This window comes from Strigops habroptila, chromosome 2 (assembly GCF_004027225.2).
Source record: "Strigops habroptila isolate Jane chromosome 2, bStrHab1.2.pri, whole genome shotgun sequence".
NCBI lineage: Eukaryota > Metazoa > Chordata > Aves > Psittaciformes > Psittacidae > Strigops > Strigops habroptila.
Window position 1 is genome coordinate 45,129,462 of NC_044278.2, and position 16,404 is coordinate 45,145,865.

The 16,404-nt window shown below is 43.7% G+C and overlaps 1 protein-coding gene across 6 annotated transcripts in view; it reads right to left on the reverse strand.

Moving 5' to 3' along the window:
* Positions 1-6,888: 6,888 nt before the first annotated feature.
* The window catches only part of NHS (NHS actin remodeling regulator), a 414,042-nt gene continuing 404,526 nt past the window's right edge, over positions 6,889-16,404 (reverse strand). For all 6 annotated transcript variants that reach the window (XM_030475083.1, XM_030475091.1, XM_030475098.2 and 3 more), the window contains 3 exons: positions 12,407-15,364; positions 11,814-11,940; positions 6,889-11,065 (listed from right to left, as the gene is read on the reverse strand). In XM_030475083.1, the coding sequence (XP_030330943.1) occupies positions 10,441-11,065; positions 11,814-11,940; positions 12,407-15,364 (3,710 nt within the window). In that variant the 3' untranslated portion in view covers positions 6,889-10,440. The remainder of the gene's footprint in view (positions 11,066-11,813; positions 11,941-12,406; positions 15,365-16,404) is intronic.

A 16,404-nucleotide genomic window follows, 5' to 3' on the forward strand; every position in this document is an offset into this window, starting at 1 on the left:
TGAGGATGGAGAGGACTGAGAGGACCAGGACATGGTGAAATACCTCTCTGAGTTGACCAATGTGCCTATTGCAGGTGGAAGGGTATTGGAAGAGAGAATGTCTACAACTTGTAAGTGGGCAGAAAAGGGAGTCGGAAGAAGCAGTAAGAGTTATGTCAGAAATCAGTTTAGATTGAAGGGGACCAGAGCCAATCCTCTGGTTCCAATTGAGCTCTGGAATGAAACAATAGATTTCTTGACAGACACCGGAGTTACTCATTCTGTAGTTACTAGTTACAGGGGACCGTTAAGTAAAAGTAAATGTTGTTGGTGCAACAGGGAGGGAATCCCGCAGGCAGTTGTTGCAACCAATGGAATTAACAACTGGGGATGTGAGATAACTACTGCTTGGACAAGATCTCCTTTGGAAGTTGAATGTACAATTAACTTTTTCTGAGAGCTCTGTCCAGTTGCATATCCCTCCAGAAAATGCGAGGAGACTGCAAATATATTTACGCACTGAAGAAAAACCTATGAAAGAGGAGATACCTGACAAAGTTCTTGATACAGTTGTATCACTAGTTTGGGCATCAGAAATCCCAGCATGAGCAAAAAATGTGGATCCGGTAAAAAAAACCCCAAACCAGTACAAGAGACTCTTTCTTGAAATTTGGGCTGTTAGAAGAATGTCAGTTGGAATTTAACATTCAAATCCTCCCATTTGGAATATAGGTTCGTACAAGACTTAGGAGAAGTTAATACTGAGACAGCTGATGTCCACCAGGTAGTCCCAAATGCCTATACTCTCTTTGCCTCCATACCAGAAACTAATGAGTATTTTACAGTGCTGGATCTAAAAGATACTGCCTTTTGCATACCAGTGGGTGAACAGAGTCAACTTTGCCTTTAAATTGGAGAATCTGACTACTGGATGGAAGACGCAGCTGTGCTGGACCATCTTCCCTCAGGGATTCAAGATTGGCCTCACAATATTTGATAATATTTTGGCAAAAGAATTGAAACAATGACATTGTGAATATGAAACTATTTCAATGTTGCAATATGTACATGATACATTGATTCGATCAGATACTCAGGAAGAACGTTTGGAGAGAACTATAAGCCTATTCAATTTTTTTTTGCCTAGCAGAATACTGAGTTTCTAGAAAAAAGTTTCAAACTGGAAAAAGGGAAGTCCACTATATGGGCTTTGAGATAATGAGAGGCTAGAGAAAGCTAGGTTCTGACAGGATAGTGATGATATACAGAATTGCTGTTCCCAGATGCACTGTTACCTGAGGCAGAAACTTTTTACTGATGGAAACAGTTACATGTCAGATAGATGGAAAATGAAAACCTGCACATGCAGTGGTAACTAACAGAACTATTGGAAAGCAAATAATTACCTAGCAGTAATTTTGGCCAGAAGGCTGAGTTGAATTAATAGCCAATAGCCTTCACTCAAGCCATGGAATTAAGTCAAGGAAAAAGAGTCAGCGTTTATACGGACTCAGGACGCGCCTTTGGAGTAGTTCATGCACATGGAGTGATTTGGAAGGTGAGAGGACTTCTAACTTCACAGGGAACCCCAGTAAAATACGGAACTGAAATTATGAGACTATTTCAAGTGGTTCTTCAACCAAAGGAAGTTTTAGTAATACATTGTAAAGCACATCAGAAGGGAAATACCGATATTATAAAAGGAAACTGAAGAGCAGATCAAGCAGCTAAAGTAGCTGCATTAAGAGGACCAAGCTTTGAAGGAGCATTAGTCCCGAAACCTGGTGCAGCAACTGGAGCGAGTGTGGGTGTGTGAGCAAGTGTGCGAGCCCTAATGAAGGCCAAGCTGGACTGTATAGCCAGTTGGTGAAGTGGCCTGGGAGCCACTCTAAAGGTGAGGCCATAGGGCAGATTGTGACTCCTGGGAACCAGGAGAGTCCTGGCGAGCTCTGCACGCTTGGGGAGGCAGGGGGCTGAGGTGGTCTGCACCAGCAACTGCACTGGGGCTGTGGCCTCAGGGACTCGTATGTGCCAGCAGCTGGGCAGACTGGGATCCAGGGCCAACTACTGGGCAGACTGAGTCAATGGTTCCTTTGTTGAATATCTGATTTCCATAGTCTGTGGGACCATGGTATTTGGAGGAGCTAAAAGAAGACAGACATTTAAGTAGGGCTAAGAGGAGTACAATGTTTAGGATGTGAATCAAAAGGAATGATTTGATACACTAGAGGCCATAACACCTCTGTTGTGAGTTACAGCATGCTGTTTTAGAAAGTTTTGTCTTGAATATGCAAAGTGGCTGGCATTCCTCTATATTTCTACAAATATTGTTTCAGTGGCTTACTAGCCATCTAGAGGGCAGGGTGGATTTGAAAAGAAAACTGAACGAAGTGGAGGTAGGCAGGAGTTGTTATAGGGAGAGGAGTCAGCTAATAATTAATGCATTTGAATGCAGCATCATAGTTTCAGAAGGAGTGAGAAAACTTGATCTACAAATAATTTTTTTTCTTGGATCAGTTTTCACAGGAAATTTCTTGAAATTAATTTGTTATCCATCTTTCCTGGTACTCACGGTTATCTGATCCAGTAAAATAAAAATATAAGTTTACCTCTTTTATCTGTTTTTGTAACGTCTTCATTTGAGGTTTGAAACTTGGTATTTTGTCCTGGTGGACATTTCAAATGACAAGTGCATTTGTAGACTGACTCCAGTTACGTGCTGGTCTTCACAGATCTCAAACCTTGGTTTGTGTATTGAGTTGAGGAAAGTAACAGAAATTACAGCCTAAATTTATATTCTCAGGATTTGTTTGGTGGTTCAGCTGGCTTGGCAAAGTGAAATGCACAGAGAGAGTTCACAGTATCAGGGTAATATGGTTTGGCATCAGTTGGGTATGGTCTGGCATACCCAGAAGTGCACAGAGACAGTTCACAGTATCAGGGTAATATGGTTTGGCATACTTGAGAGTAGGGTCTATATTTCATTCACTTTTCTTTGGGACAGCTCTTAAATTTTCTACCAAACCCAAGAAAACAGTGAAAGTGTGAAGCGCAATCCAGAGGATTAATTTTTGAGGCTCTACCATTCTTAAATGGTCATAAAATAATTTGTTTTCATTACCCATAATGAAGAAACTATGTAAGGGGTGCCCAGTTGCTGCTAAGTAAGCCTTTACTGAATAGCAAAAGGAGGTATTTTTTAAAAGGAGAACATTAAAGGATGAAGGCTAAATACTAGTAATAATATAATAGTCCTGTGCCAGCCTTATATGTACATAAATAAACTTGACTGCTTAGGAGCTGAATGGCATGTTCCTACAGATTTTGAATGTCCTTTACTCATAAAAATGTTTTTATCTGATTTTTTTTTTTCCCCCCAGCTTCAAAGGCTTGTAAGCCACCTGACCTAGATTCGATGTGAGTTCTTAGCAGACTGGCCAAGCTGCAGGTTCAGTCATGTTACTTAGTTTTCTCAGTCTCAGTGAAAACCATAGTGTGAATTTCCGCAGGAAACTCATTGGGTGATTGCTTCTTTTGTAGATGTGTGGGTTTTGAGTGATGTATAAAGCAAGCAGCCTAAAGTTAAATCAAAACTATTGGAAAACGATTATTAGAGGGCAAGGCTTCTCTTATTTGTTAGGTGCCATTAGCAAAAAGGCTTATGTTTCTGCCTAATTAGTACCTCACTGTTAGGTATCAAGAACCTTGCTGTAATATGGATGAACAGTCTGAATTAGCCTATGAGCTGATCAAGAAATGAAATTTCCTTGGCCTTGGTTATTCTTCTTTCCAGACTGAGGGAGCAGTTCCTGCCTCTCTTCTTACCCCAAATGAAGATGCCAATGCAATAGTAAGAAGTATTTGCATCAGAGCTCAATAATCTTCTCTGAAAAAAAAAAAAAAAAAAAAATTGACAGCTACCTATTCAGAGTGAAAGTGCACAAAAGTTAGCACTCTTGTCCATGATGCTGTCACTGCCATCGCTGGTTTGCACAGCTGTTTAATTCATCTTCTAAGAAAATAGTAAACTTAACTGAGAATGTCAACAGCTGTTACAGGATAAATTTCTTTTAACATTCAGAGTCATTTTCTGATTTTCCAACTCTGAGGAAGTTAAATGGCAATGCAAGTGAATAATGGGAAAGCCTGTATCTAGCTGCTTACCTGTTGTCCTGACCATGAGCCTATGTTGGAGGATATGGATTCCTTCTGAATAGATTTCTTCAGTTTTGTCGTTGGGAAATACCAATGATATGTTGTGAAACCTCTTCCATTCATACTGAAGAAATTAAAGATAGATATCTTAAGCCAGCAAAACCAGATAACTTGCATCCAAGAAGTTAGGAGAAAGATCCTGTTGAAGAATCCTTATAACCAATAACGTTGTGCACTAGAAAAGTTTCAGGAATGTTAATGTGCCAATAGTTAAAAATAGAAACAGGATAAGCTGGTAATTAAAAACCTGTCAGCCTGACTTTAATCCCAGGAAACTATCAGAACAGTTAATACATGCCTCTGTCAGCACATAGAGAATCAAAGGAGGGAAATATCATGAATGCAACCAAAAATAGGTTTACAGAAAATAAAGTCTGTCAAGTAAGTGCCCCTAGAAATGTGAGTAGAAATCAGTACGAGGATTGCAGCCAGAACTCTTCCCAGGAAAGCCGCTTGCCCCAGGGCCTGGTGAGCTCCCAAATCCAAACAAAAAGTGCTGAACCCCTTTCCTTCTCTTGCCACTTGGCTGCGCAGTCTGGGAGGTGCTATCGCTTTCTCAGGTGTCTCCACCCTTGCCACTAACGCTCCCTGAATGCCCCCACACACTGCGCATACCCCTGGGACTGCTGGGGCCTGAGGGGCTGCCAGCCTGTGTCTGCACAACTGGCTCTTCCAAACGCCTCATCTTACAGGTGTGATAATGGGAGCATCCCTTGCCGAGAAGACTGGTCCTCTCACAGGCTGAGGTGAAAACTGTGACATTGTAACATCAGTCCTGCCCGTTGCTGCCCTTTGCTAGGACAGCCTGATGGCTGGAGACTTGCAGAGATAGTTGGGGATCCATGCGCTGCTCTCCCTGTGGGGACAGCCTGGTAGCTGCCTATGGAGCATGCCTCCTGCCCTGCCATGGTAAAGGGCAAGGAGACGATGCATGGCTGCAATCTGGTGATCAGACCCATATGTGGGGAGGATCCCTTGCTTCCCAGACTGTATGTATGTTATGCAGAGCATCAGACGCGACCAGCATTGCTCCTGAGAGCAGGTACTAACACTTCAGTATTTGGGATGAGTGCCTGCGCTAGTCCCCTCTCTGAAATGAGACTTCTGTTGTGGATCAATGCCTCTCTCTTCCAGATAAAAGCTCCAGCAAGAGATGGAGATTGAGATACGCCTGCTGCTTGCTGGCTCAAGGAGGACCCCACCAGGCTGCATGTGTGGCTTGAGCTGCCGAGTTTCCCGGAACACTATAGGAAGATTTGTTGGGTGGGGGTTGAATTCCACCCTGGGGAGAGGGTGCCAAAATTTTCAATGTGTTATCTAAGTTTTAACACCCATGTGCTTTATTATTCTTCACCCCCACCCCCCAAACCCATAACTCTTCCTGTGTATAGTTATATACTTTTCTCATATATATCTATACAGCATGGTGGGATGCTTTGCTGGGAAACAGGATAGTACAATCTGAGGAAAGCTTGTGTATGCAGTGATACTACTTATAGTATCGAGTTGATATAATCACTGGATTGGCCTGGCAGTTTTATGCCATGGACACATATCCAAAGGCACTCACTGAAGCCTGGATTTCACAAAGACTAACAAAAGTCACCGACTTCACATATGTTGTAAATAGTTACAATGATTTCACCTTATATACATATATAGAAGTACTGGGTGTATTTTATGTAGTCTAATGTTTAATCTTCTCTTCCACTAAGCATGAAAATAACACATAGGCATACAGAGGGCAGATGGAAACCAGCTTGTGCCTTCCTCTAAGGGTTAAGCTCTTCGTACGGATCTTGCTTATCTGTATTTCTGAATTGGGAAAGGCACACAGCACAACCGGAAATGATCTACATAATCATTAACTGCTTGACCATCTGGTTAGAACAAATTTTATGCAGACTGCTTCCCACTTGGAGACTACTCTAAGACCGCACCCATTGGGGCAATCCTCATACCCTTGCAAAGCCTGATTGCAGATAGCCCGGAAGCATTCCCCAAAGCTGGTCTTTCCCACACACTCTAAGGCACCAGATGTGCGCATTTCAGCTTTTATTCTGTATGCAGTTTTTTTTTTAAAAACAAGTACAGTGTTGCAAAGCTACTGACAAAATGACATGAAACCAAAGTTTCATGATGTGCATCTTCCCTTTTCCTGCAGGTATGAAATTTTTGAAGACATGTGCAGAGGTTATAATTTAAATACTTAGCTTCCATGTCCTCACTTCTCAACCTCCTGATAACTGAACCTTATAAAATAGTGTTTGCACTACTAAGTTTGTGTTCATATTTTATGCCTTTTGCCCATGGCTTCCTTTATCTGATAAAGTTCAGTAACGGGATTCCCTGTGCCTTGGGTCTGATTTGTTTTCCTGCTGAAAATAAAGTAGTGGTCTTTCCACTGCTTTTCATCCCAGCTTCTTTTCTCTTACCTTGCAAAAGACATGGGCAAATTCATCAGTCTTTATATTCTGGCAAAATTGTACTTGAAGGTAAAATTCCACGTAAAGTCAATGACACTTTGGATACTGATTTCCCCTTACCCAGTTTATAAAAAATAAGTTAAAGAGAAACCAGAATTACATGGCTTGAAATATGTAATGCACTGAGGCTTACCTTTGGAAATATCATACTTGTAGCCTGTAGATTAGACTTCACATCTCATTACAAGAAAGTAAAGAGAAGGCATGATTTAATTGCAGTCACGTTTATTTGCAGTTTCTATACACACTTTCTAGGTAATCAAACTTTTCCAACACATTTTTTGAGAGGGGTTCACAATGAAACTGTCACTGTTTTTACTAAAAATAAATACAAGACTTAAAGTGTTGCACAGCTCTAAAATATACAAAGGCTTGGATTTAATGTAAAGTTTGAAAACATTTTACAAAAGAAACCATCTTTGCAACAATTTAAAAAGTTCGTATTTACAAATATTACAAAAATACAAAATGGATGCAAGTCCATAAACCATTGTCTTTTCTGCCAGCATGAACTGGTGCTAGTACCAAAATAGTTACACTGTAACCTTCTTAATTTTTTTTTAAATTCTTTAAGTCATAACCTACAGTATTTCTCTATCTGCCACCATTGCAGCAGATGCACTCAATCACTGACCTTTGGCAAAAGCAAATATATGCTTTATTTGCTACAACTATTCCATGTCCTCTATGCTGCCAAAAAAAAAAAAAAAAAAAAAAAAAAGGAAAAGAAAAAAAAAAGGAGGGGGGAAATGTTATTTTTCAGAACACACAGCTGTATAACTTCAGAAATTATTTCCATAACATCAGTGCAAACAACGGAACAGTAGGTTGAAATGATGGTCCAGCGGTTACCTGATGCATGTACTGTACCCTGTCTCAAGAGATGAGTGATTTCCCTTCGCCCTACAGCTTGTCTCTGGTGCCTTAATGGCACGCCTGCAGCGCTACAGGGGTCCTCGCCACTTGTCTTCCTCTGACTCTCACATTTGTTATGAACTCTAGGGTTTAGAATCTGTATTTGGGTTTCAATCTGCTAAATATAAACTAGGAAATTAAACAAAAGAAGTAGGACTATATTTTAATAGGACTGTTCTGTGGCCATTTTGTACATAAAGTATTGCCTCACTATTCTGGTTAAAAAAAATTAGTGTATTTATATTTATTTATGGTCTCTATGAAATTATTGATTGGTAAGTAAAAGTGGTATCATCAAAGCCAATTCAGCTGTATTCTCTTTACAGTTTTGAATGACTATTTAATTCAAGAGTATTAAACATGTTCTAAAAATGCTCCTGGTAAAATTTTTAATGAAAATAACCGAAGATGACAAACTAAGGATTTTCTACCCAATACCTAAGCTTCCTTTACTCATGTTCTCCAGAAACTGGTTATATGCTAAACATTCCCTCTTAAAACATTCTCATTCATTCACTTCACTTAAATTCAGACATATTTCCTTAACTAAGTTACTAATATGATTAGCTTTTTGTTTCCAAAACCTTGCTCCCATTACCGTTTTGAAAACTAGTTTGGACTTCTAGATTGTTTAGACTTCCCAATTTCACAGCCCTTCAGCTGGTGGACCACTCCTCTTCTCAACACGCCTACCACATACACAGTGACTCTACCTCACACACTAAATGCAACCAGGCTACATGGGAGGACAATAGGAAACCCTGAATGACACATTTCTTGTGATAAGCACTAGGAAAAGTCAGACGTGAACCTTATGGGGAATAACAGTCACGATTTGTTAAACCATTCTGACTTGCTCAGACTCTTTAAAATCGTAACAGTTTTAGGTAGAACCTTCCTCTTTAAAACACACTCTGCCTGCTTTTAAAAACTCTCAGCTTTATGCATTACATGATTAAAAGCAAAAAAAAAAAAAAGGTAAAAACCGATTTCACACATCCTGCTTCCCTATCGTTTACTTATGCTTAAAGCCAGCTTTTAGTTGATTTTTTTAGTACCGAAGTACGCTCTTTCTGCCATCCTACTCAACCTGTCCTACTGCACACCACATTCCTCCTCACACTATTTTCTCTACACTAACCTTTCCTCTATTCCAAACCTATCCTACAGTAACCAACACCAACTGCATCAATTTTGGACAAAGGGGCCTTGTTCTCCAAGTAGCTACAATGGATGGGGCTACACTGATGGAAACTGTGGTGGCCCAAAGGAGAATCAGGCTTGTTGGTTTTATTCTGTTTAAAAATTAAAAGTATAAAGCAACTTACTGGTTAAGTTTTAAAAGTACACGTTCTTGTGGTTTTAAGATGAGAAAATTCAAGTAACTTCAAGTAATTCAGTTTTTATTTCCCTGCCTTCTTTTATATCAAAGCAGCTGCTTTGATTTGTCTCCTTTCCCACCCCACCCCAGTCCCCCACCCTGTTCCATGTTTCTGGTAAATCCAGACAAGATCCCAATTGTATTTGGCTGGCACAATGAACCAGAGCTTTCCCCTTCCCACCTCAGCAATGAATATAAATAATGCATACACATACCTATTTCCCAGCTACGTTTTCACAGTGTTATTTTTGTAAATATTTAGGTAGCATGAATCTCATCAGCACAAAGAGAAAGCTTCACTGAAAACTCATCGCAGATATTTACTGATAAATCGAAAGCGCTTCTTGCATGCTTATGGTTTATTTGTTTCCTTTACGAACCAGAAACTACCGTGTTTAAAGATTATAGTTACCAGATTATGACCGTGTTATGTACCCCAATAGCCTAATAGGAATATGAAAGTTAAGTACCATTTCTTCTCACATCTATCCTCTCTGAAATGATCCCTGTGAGAATAAAGGCCCAGGGGAGGCTGTGGGATGGGACCTTTGAGGCTTTGCATCAGACATGACTTTGTTCTGTTGGAAGCATGCTCTCCTTCCCCACCGATCCTCACGGTAACTCTCCCAGCTCTGCTTTCCAGTTAGCTTCTTCAGAGCTGCCTTAGAAAGACAAATGGTTACTGTAATCCCATTGCAGTCAGCCTTTCCGTTTCTTTAGCTAAGGTGGAGAATTCCTCCTTTCCCCTGCTCAATGTCGTTCTTCAGGCTTGTTGCACTGAGAGTGGTTATCGGTGGCCATGTGAACTTTTTATGTTTGATATGAAAATGGTATTCACAGAATACAGTTATTACATTTGATTTCTTTTGTCTTCTATAAACAAAGTTGTTATGCAGTAAATCATTTGCCACATCCTCTTTTTGATAATTCTATTTACAAATTTTTATCAAAAATATGGTATTTACATATGTTTTGTTAATTTCTTCTAAATTTTGTTTCAGCTCATTTTAGTGTAGAAAAATACCAATCCTCAAGAGCATTTTCTTTTTTTTTTTTTTTTTTTTCTCCCTAGGGAAGCACTACAGTGAGGGATTTATTTCTAGATGGGCACCTTCTGGGAAAACAATAAACAACCCAAAGTCACTTTTAACCCTATGGAAAGTGTATAGCCTTGAAATCTACAGTGACAACAGAAATGAGAGTGGGATAAACCAAATGAAGCCAAAAGAAAACAGAACAGACATAGCGTGTCTTCCTCCTTTTAGAAAATATAACGTAATAAATAGCTACAGCTGTAGTCCTCTGTTTCCCCAGCATCTACAAACACAAACACATTTAAGCATCGATATTGCCCTGCAATTTTTTTTTCTTTTCTTTCTTCTTTTTTGACTACTATGTCACTGGCCTCTTATATTCACACCCTTACAGATCCCGAGTGGTGTCGGCAGCCTGGCGCCACACAGCCTACGTTGAGCTCTGAGAAGACCGATCGTCGTGGGGGCTCCCGTCTGAGTTCTCCGTCTCTCCTTCGGAGATGGCCTGCATTGGCGTGTTGTACAGCCTGCAGCGCACGCTGTACCGGCTGCTGCTGGCTGCTGGAGGCGCCCGTGAGCGCCCCACTCGTGAAGACGCCGACATGGGAAAGCTCTTGGAGGAGAATCCTTCTGCGTTGACCCTGGGGGAGCAGGGCGAGAGCGGGGACAATGCATCGGGGCTCACCGTGGAGGGAGACTCCTCCAGGCTTTGGGGGACATCTGCCATCAGCTCTCCGGGAGACTTGGGCAAAATAGGACTTTTCAGAATTTCTGTGGCGGACATCCTGTAGCTGGAGTCGGATCGGCTGCCCTTTTTAAGGAGCAGTAGTTTAAACTCCTCATTGGATGTATTGGACTTTTTGGCATTCCTGTATATGAGCCCGGGGGACCTCTGACTGCTAATGGGAGTGCCCACACTGCTGGCTGGTGGCCCATTGCTGGCAGGCAGTGTGCTGCTGGAGGGGGGCTGGCTGCTAGTTGCAGATGAAGCTCTCAATCTGTTTCTTACAGAAAGATCTCCAGAATCCTTTCTCCCAAGAACTTTCCTTTTTGATCTGTAAAATCACAAGGGAACACTCTTTCACACATTATCTTTGTAGAATAACACTTAATGCTGGTCTGGAATTTTACACATTGACTGTGCTTTCATATTAGCTAGAGTTCTTGTAATCCCCCTGTCAAATATCAGAGGCTAGTAGTGACTGGTGACACTTTAAGCCATGATAGCTCTTGTGCAGTGGATGAAGCACTGAGCCACAAAGTCCCTCGCAACATCACTCATCTCTTCCAAAACAATGTATGCACAACCAGCTTTTTATAAAGATGACAATGCATGCAGAGTCTTAGGTAATAATAACACTCAGCATAACCTACTCAATATAAAAAATCTGTAATTTCAGTTGTGATCATAAATTTTAGCTGAATACAAAATACTCTGAGCTGAAAAGATGCCTTCTCATCATTCTCACTACAATGACTCACTCAGCAGAACAGAGCTGGTAGGCAGATGGCAGGAACCACTGTGGATAGTTTTCTTTGGAGACACGCACGTTTGGTAGAATGGCCTGATGTTGTTATCTGTAAAGCATCCTACACATTACATGAAGATACTCGGAGTGCATACCAGACCATAATAAAGCATTTTTTTTAAAGCTGCTTTATAGAAAACTAGACTAAATAAACTAAAAGTAGGTAGTTTCAGGACAAGACTTCAACATGGAATAACCATCCTGCAGCTGTCATTAATGGGCAACTATGCAGGGCTGCATGTTACTGTTTCCCATTACCGCAAGGTTAGGTCACCTGTGAATGACTGCAAACAGATCCTCGGTAGTGCGGGGTTTGTTTGGAGACACAAAGACATCCTCAGCGTCAGCCTGTGACTCCTCACTCAGTGGAGACGTGATGGACTCGTCGCTTGGAGAAGACTCTTAAACAAGAGAAGAGGCCATACTATGAGTCAGACCCCGCCACACTTGGCAACAGCACCACCAACACGAGGCATCAGCTTGACTCGCAACCTAGTGGTCAATACCACCATACAGACTTTATCCTCTGACCTAAACATTGTGTACTTTGCATGCTGTGCCTATAAAGGGAGCATAGCCAGGGACTGAATCCGGGATCTCCTGTTTACTGTACAGCTCCCCTGTAGCCAGGGTTAGTGCTCCTCCCTTTTCCCTTTTCAGCTGAAATGCAGCACAAGGGAGGAAATAAATATCAGAGAAATACACTCTGAATACACTGAAAAGGCATAAAGTATCTTTGGGTTGGCTGGCCAGCTAACAGATCGGGGGAGGCTGTGCTTAAACCTGCAGAGGCAAGCCGATTTGCAACTCCAGCCTGCTCTTCAACTCCACTAATTGGATATAAAGAAGAAAGAGTTCACAACTGACCTTTCAGTGAAGTCTTGTCCACACCAGCTGCCATCTCGTCCACCCTGCTGTCACCAGAGGCACTTCTGGTTGGGATACCTGATATGATATCAGTTTCCTGCTTACAACCCACTTCACTGAGTGAATTCTCTGCTGCCATCTCTGCTTCACAGCTGATATTCCCAGGCACATGTTGGCTTATATCGGGTTGGTGCTTAAGCTGATCGCTGATGGCCATTCCCTCGGCCTGATCCAGGCTTTCACTCACAGGCCCAGCTTCCAGCCTCCCCTCACTGCCTGCAGAGAGCTCTCGTTGAGCCGGTGCTTGCTGAAGGTCATGCTCTGTTTCTGCTCCCTGGCCAGGCTTCTTTGCTTCATCATCACCTGTGAGGACAGCTGAGCCCTTCTGAAACCTGTCCACAGAGACAGCACACATCTGGTTCAGAGCACTTTCCGGCAAGCACTCAGCGGCCGGGTGCATTTGGTCCTTCACGGGTTTTATTTCAAACAGACCCGTGCTTGCTGAAGATACAGCTTCTCGCTCACAGCTATTCTGCCCACTGAAAGAGGAGCTTTTCTCAAAAGGTGGCTTTCCATGGCCCAGTTCTGCTGGGGAAGTGTCAATGTACAACATCATGGACTTCTCTGTAGAGTACTGGCGCGATACTGGTTTCTTAGCTAACAGCGGCCTCATTTTGCCTGGAGAAACGTCAGTTGCCATCAACGCGGTGTCCTGTATGCAGAGCAGGTCTGGGGCACTGCCTTTCTGTTTGCCTCCTTCAGGCTTGTTGACTGCACGGAGGTGGACAGACTTGAGAACAGAGGGCGTGATGGCGAGGGCAGAGGGAGGGCTGGGATGCAGGGCTTCCCCGACCGCGCTCTGCTTGCTGTGGCTGAAGGTATGCAGCTGGTGCCTGTGAGCGAAGGGCTTGCTCAAGACATTGTGAAGAGCACTTAGGTCGAGGTGAGTAGGAGGTATAATCGGAAGTTCAAGGTCTTTGCTCACCGAGGCAGTGCTGTCTTTCGAGAGCGGCTGCTGCAGCGATGACTTCCTCTCCGGTACTTTCGGCTTCCTCTTGCTCCCCCCAGGAGACAAGGGTCCCGAGAAGAAAGCAGTTGGAAAAGAGGAGGTGGGTGTCTCTGACTGGCTGGAGTACCCGCTGGAGGGCGAGGCTAACCCTGCCAGCTTCTCAGGGGAGGCCAGTTTAAACTCATTATCAACGGAGGGGAGGGATGGGGTGGTAGCTCGTGACCCGGACTGGGACGTCTGGGATTCGGAGCTCTCTGGTGACTTGATGCACTCTATGACTGTAGTACCCGTAGCGGTGCTCGAATTGGACAAGGACCTGTAGGGATCACTGGATTTCAAGTCGTTTAAAAGCCAGAGGTCTGCATAGTGAGGTTGTTCAGCACCTTCATCTTTAAAGGAGGGGATATCAGCTGTGTCAAATGGAGTGTCCTTTAACGCGCTGTCACCCTGGTTTGCCCAGGGGAGCTCCTGCTTGGCTGGCAGGTTGGGGCCTTCCACTCGGGAAGGTGTGTTTGAAAACTCAAGGGGCAGCTTCATCTCCCTGGCAGTATGAGAGACGTGCTGCCCGCTGCTGATCTTTGGTTCTTTCTTGTCAGGAAGGTCAGTGCTGCCCTCCGATTTCCTCAAAGACGAGCTGCGTTTTGGTGGGGCTGGCTTTGCCTTTGGTTTCTTCAGCGAGATGCTCTGCCGTCCCTGCCTCCTGTGGCTCACACACTCCTGCCAGGCACAGTCAGCCAGGCTGGAGGTCACGCTCCCGATTTGGCCGCTCTCAGAGCCTGGGGCTGCATAGTTGCAAATATAAGTTTTATTACCCTTGAGACCGCAGTCAAAGTGCATGGAGGTATAGTATCCTTCAGTATCCACAGAAAAGTGTGAGCTAGTGTCTGCCTTGTCAGAGGGGCTCTTTTCAAGGAAGCTGTCGTAGGTGGCCATGCTGGTGAAGCTGGGGCATCCCAGGCTGTCCGCTTTTGGGCGCTCGGGACTGAAGTCCTGGCGACAAGAGGCGTCGTGGTGATGGTGCAGGTAGTTCCACTCACTGTCGCTTGTGTTGCTGTTGTTGGGGTCATCCAGTAAATCCGCCACTGTGGAGGTGAAGGAGCTCGCCCTGTGGCCCCTGACCTTGTCCACATGGTCACCAAACTGCTCCGTGATGAAGATGCTGGAGTCCTCATTGGCATTAGGAGCAGTGTTGAGTGACAGCTCAGAGTCACAGTGTGAAGAACCTGTTAGTGGAGGAGAGGCAGCAGGAGGAATGGTTTCGGACGTCTGGGAGGGACACGTGGAGCTGCTCCCACTCCAGTTGCCACTGGAGGACTGGTGGTCATCTTTCTGGTCCATGTGGCTGCTGAGCAGGACTCCTGCCGTGGAGATAGAGTGAATGGGGCTCCCGAAGGTGTCCGAGTTGGATGAAATCTCGCAGCTGCCCGAATCAGCCATCCGTGACAGCCGTGATCTCCCCCTCTCGCCGATGCTGTGTTCAGGGCTGTGCAGGTGCTGAGGACAAGTTAAACTGATGGGCTGGCACTCTTGTGAACCCTGCTTGCTCAAGACCTCCTTCCCCTTTTTCAGGATCCTTTCCTGGCCAGCTAGGAAATGCTCTGCTTCATACCCTGCACCCTTGGCGGTGGCATCCTGATGGCCCTCACTGGCCCGGGCACCCTCGCGAGGAAGGCTCCGCGAGCGGATGCGGTTGCTTACAGCAGCAGTGAAGACGGCATCCCCATTGTCCGCCAGCACCAAGATGTTGCCAGCAGAGTGAGAGAGGGAGGCAACAACACTCTGTCCCCTCTGAGCACGGATCCGCCTCCGGGAGGGAGCAGCTATCAGGATTTCTTCTGTCTGGCACTCTGAGTCCCGGGTCCCCAACCTCCTGTTGCTGGAGCCGGAGAAGTCTGGGTTTGCGTGCACAATCACATTGCGCTCTCTCGCCACTGGCGACTCGTCTGAATCTAGGACACACGGAAAGCTGGGTGAATGGAAGACAGCCCCACTTTTCCTAGCGCGAGACGACCCGCAGGGCAACCCAAGGAGCATTATCTGCTGTATTCTTTCTTTTTTAATCTTGCTGAGCACTGGACCAAATTTAACTTGGCTATGAAGAGTATATAAAGCAGACCTCATCCCAGTGAGGTGGGGAAATTCTCCTAGTTCTGCAATGTGATCTCTGTTCTCCTATTTCTGCAATGTGATCTCACAAAGAGCTGATCTTGCTGTGGTAAATATTAAGATAAATATTAAGTTTTCAGCTTTTGTCACTCTATTTCAACTAGTTAAAGACAGTTGTCAGGAGTGGCTGCTGGAAAAACACTCCATGAGCTTCTAAAAATAATTCTATTTTGACTACCTGTCTGTTCAGAATTTCCATTATCTGCTTCTTTATTACCAAGAATATTTGCAAGGCAACAGGATCTTTCTTTCATAGGTTCTCTGGTTGCTTATTCCCTATGATAAACACATTCCTTCTGCTTCCCATCAAGTTTCACAGCAACGGACCGAGATACCAGAGCCATCTTCAGGTGCAGATGTACATTAAGAAATAATGATCCCATTAGGTTTGTTTTGGGTTAATACCAATTTTGAACTGGATTTGCCCTCAACAGAATTGCTCCTAATTTACCTGGCACAAAAGGTGAGGTAAGACGCTCAATTTCAGACAAATATCCAAGGTAATAAAGAATGAAAGGAAGGAATTGAGGATGAGTGTGATAAGTAAAAGGAACATTTAGCAAAGTTTCCCAGAGGGTCCCAGCAGCTGTCTCTAAGGCAGATATCCAAGTGCTCATTTGAGTGAGTTATCTGCTGTTGTGACAGCTCGTCATCACTTTGCTGACCAAGAATCTGTCAGTTCTTTACCTTAAGCTCCCCTCACACAAGAAAAAACTTTCACTTAATCTAGTTACTTTTTATGCACATAACTATGGGTTCATAACAGAAATAAAATGGAAAAATAAAAGAACTGATTAACATTTACACAATAAGAGCTGAACAC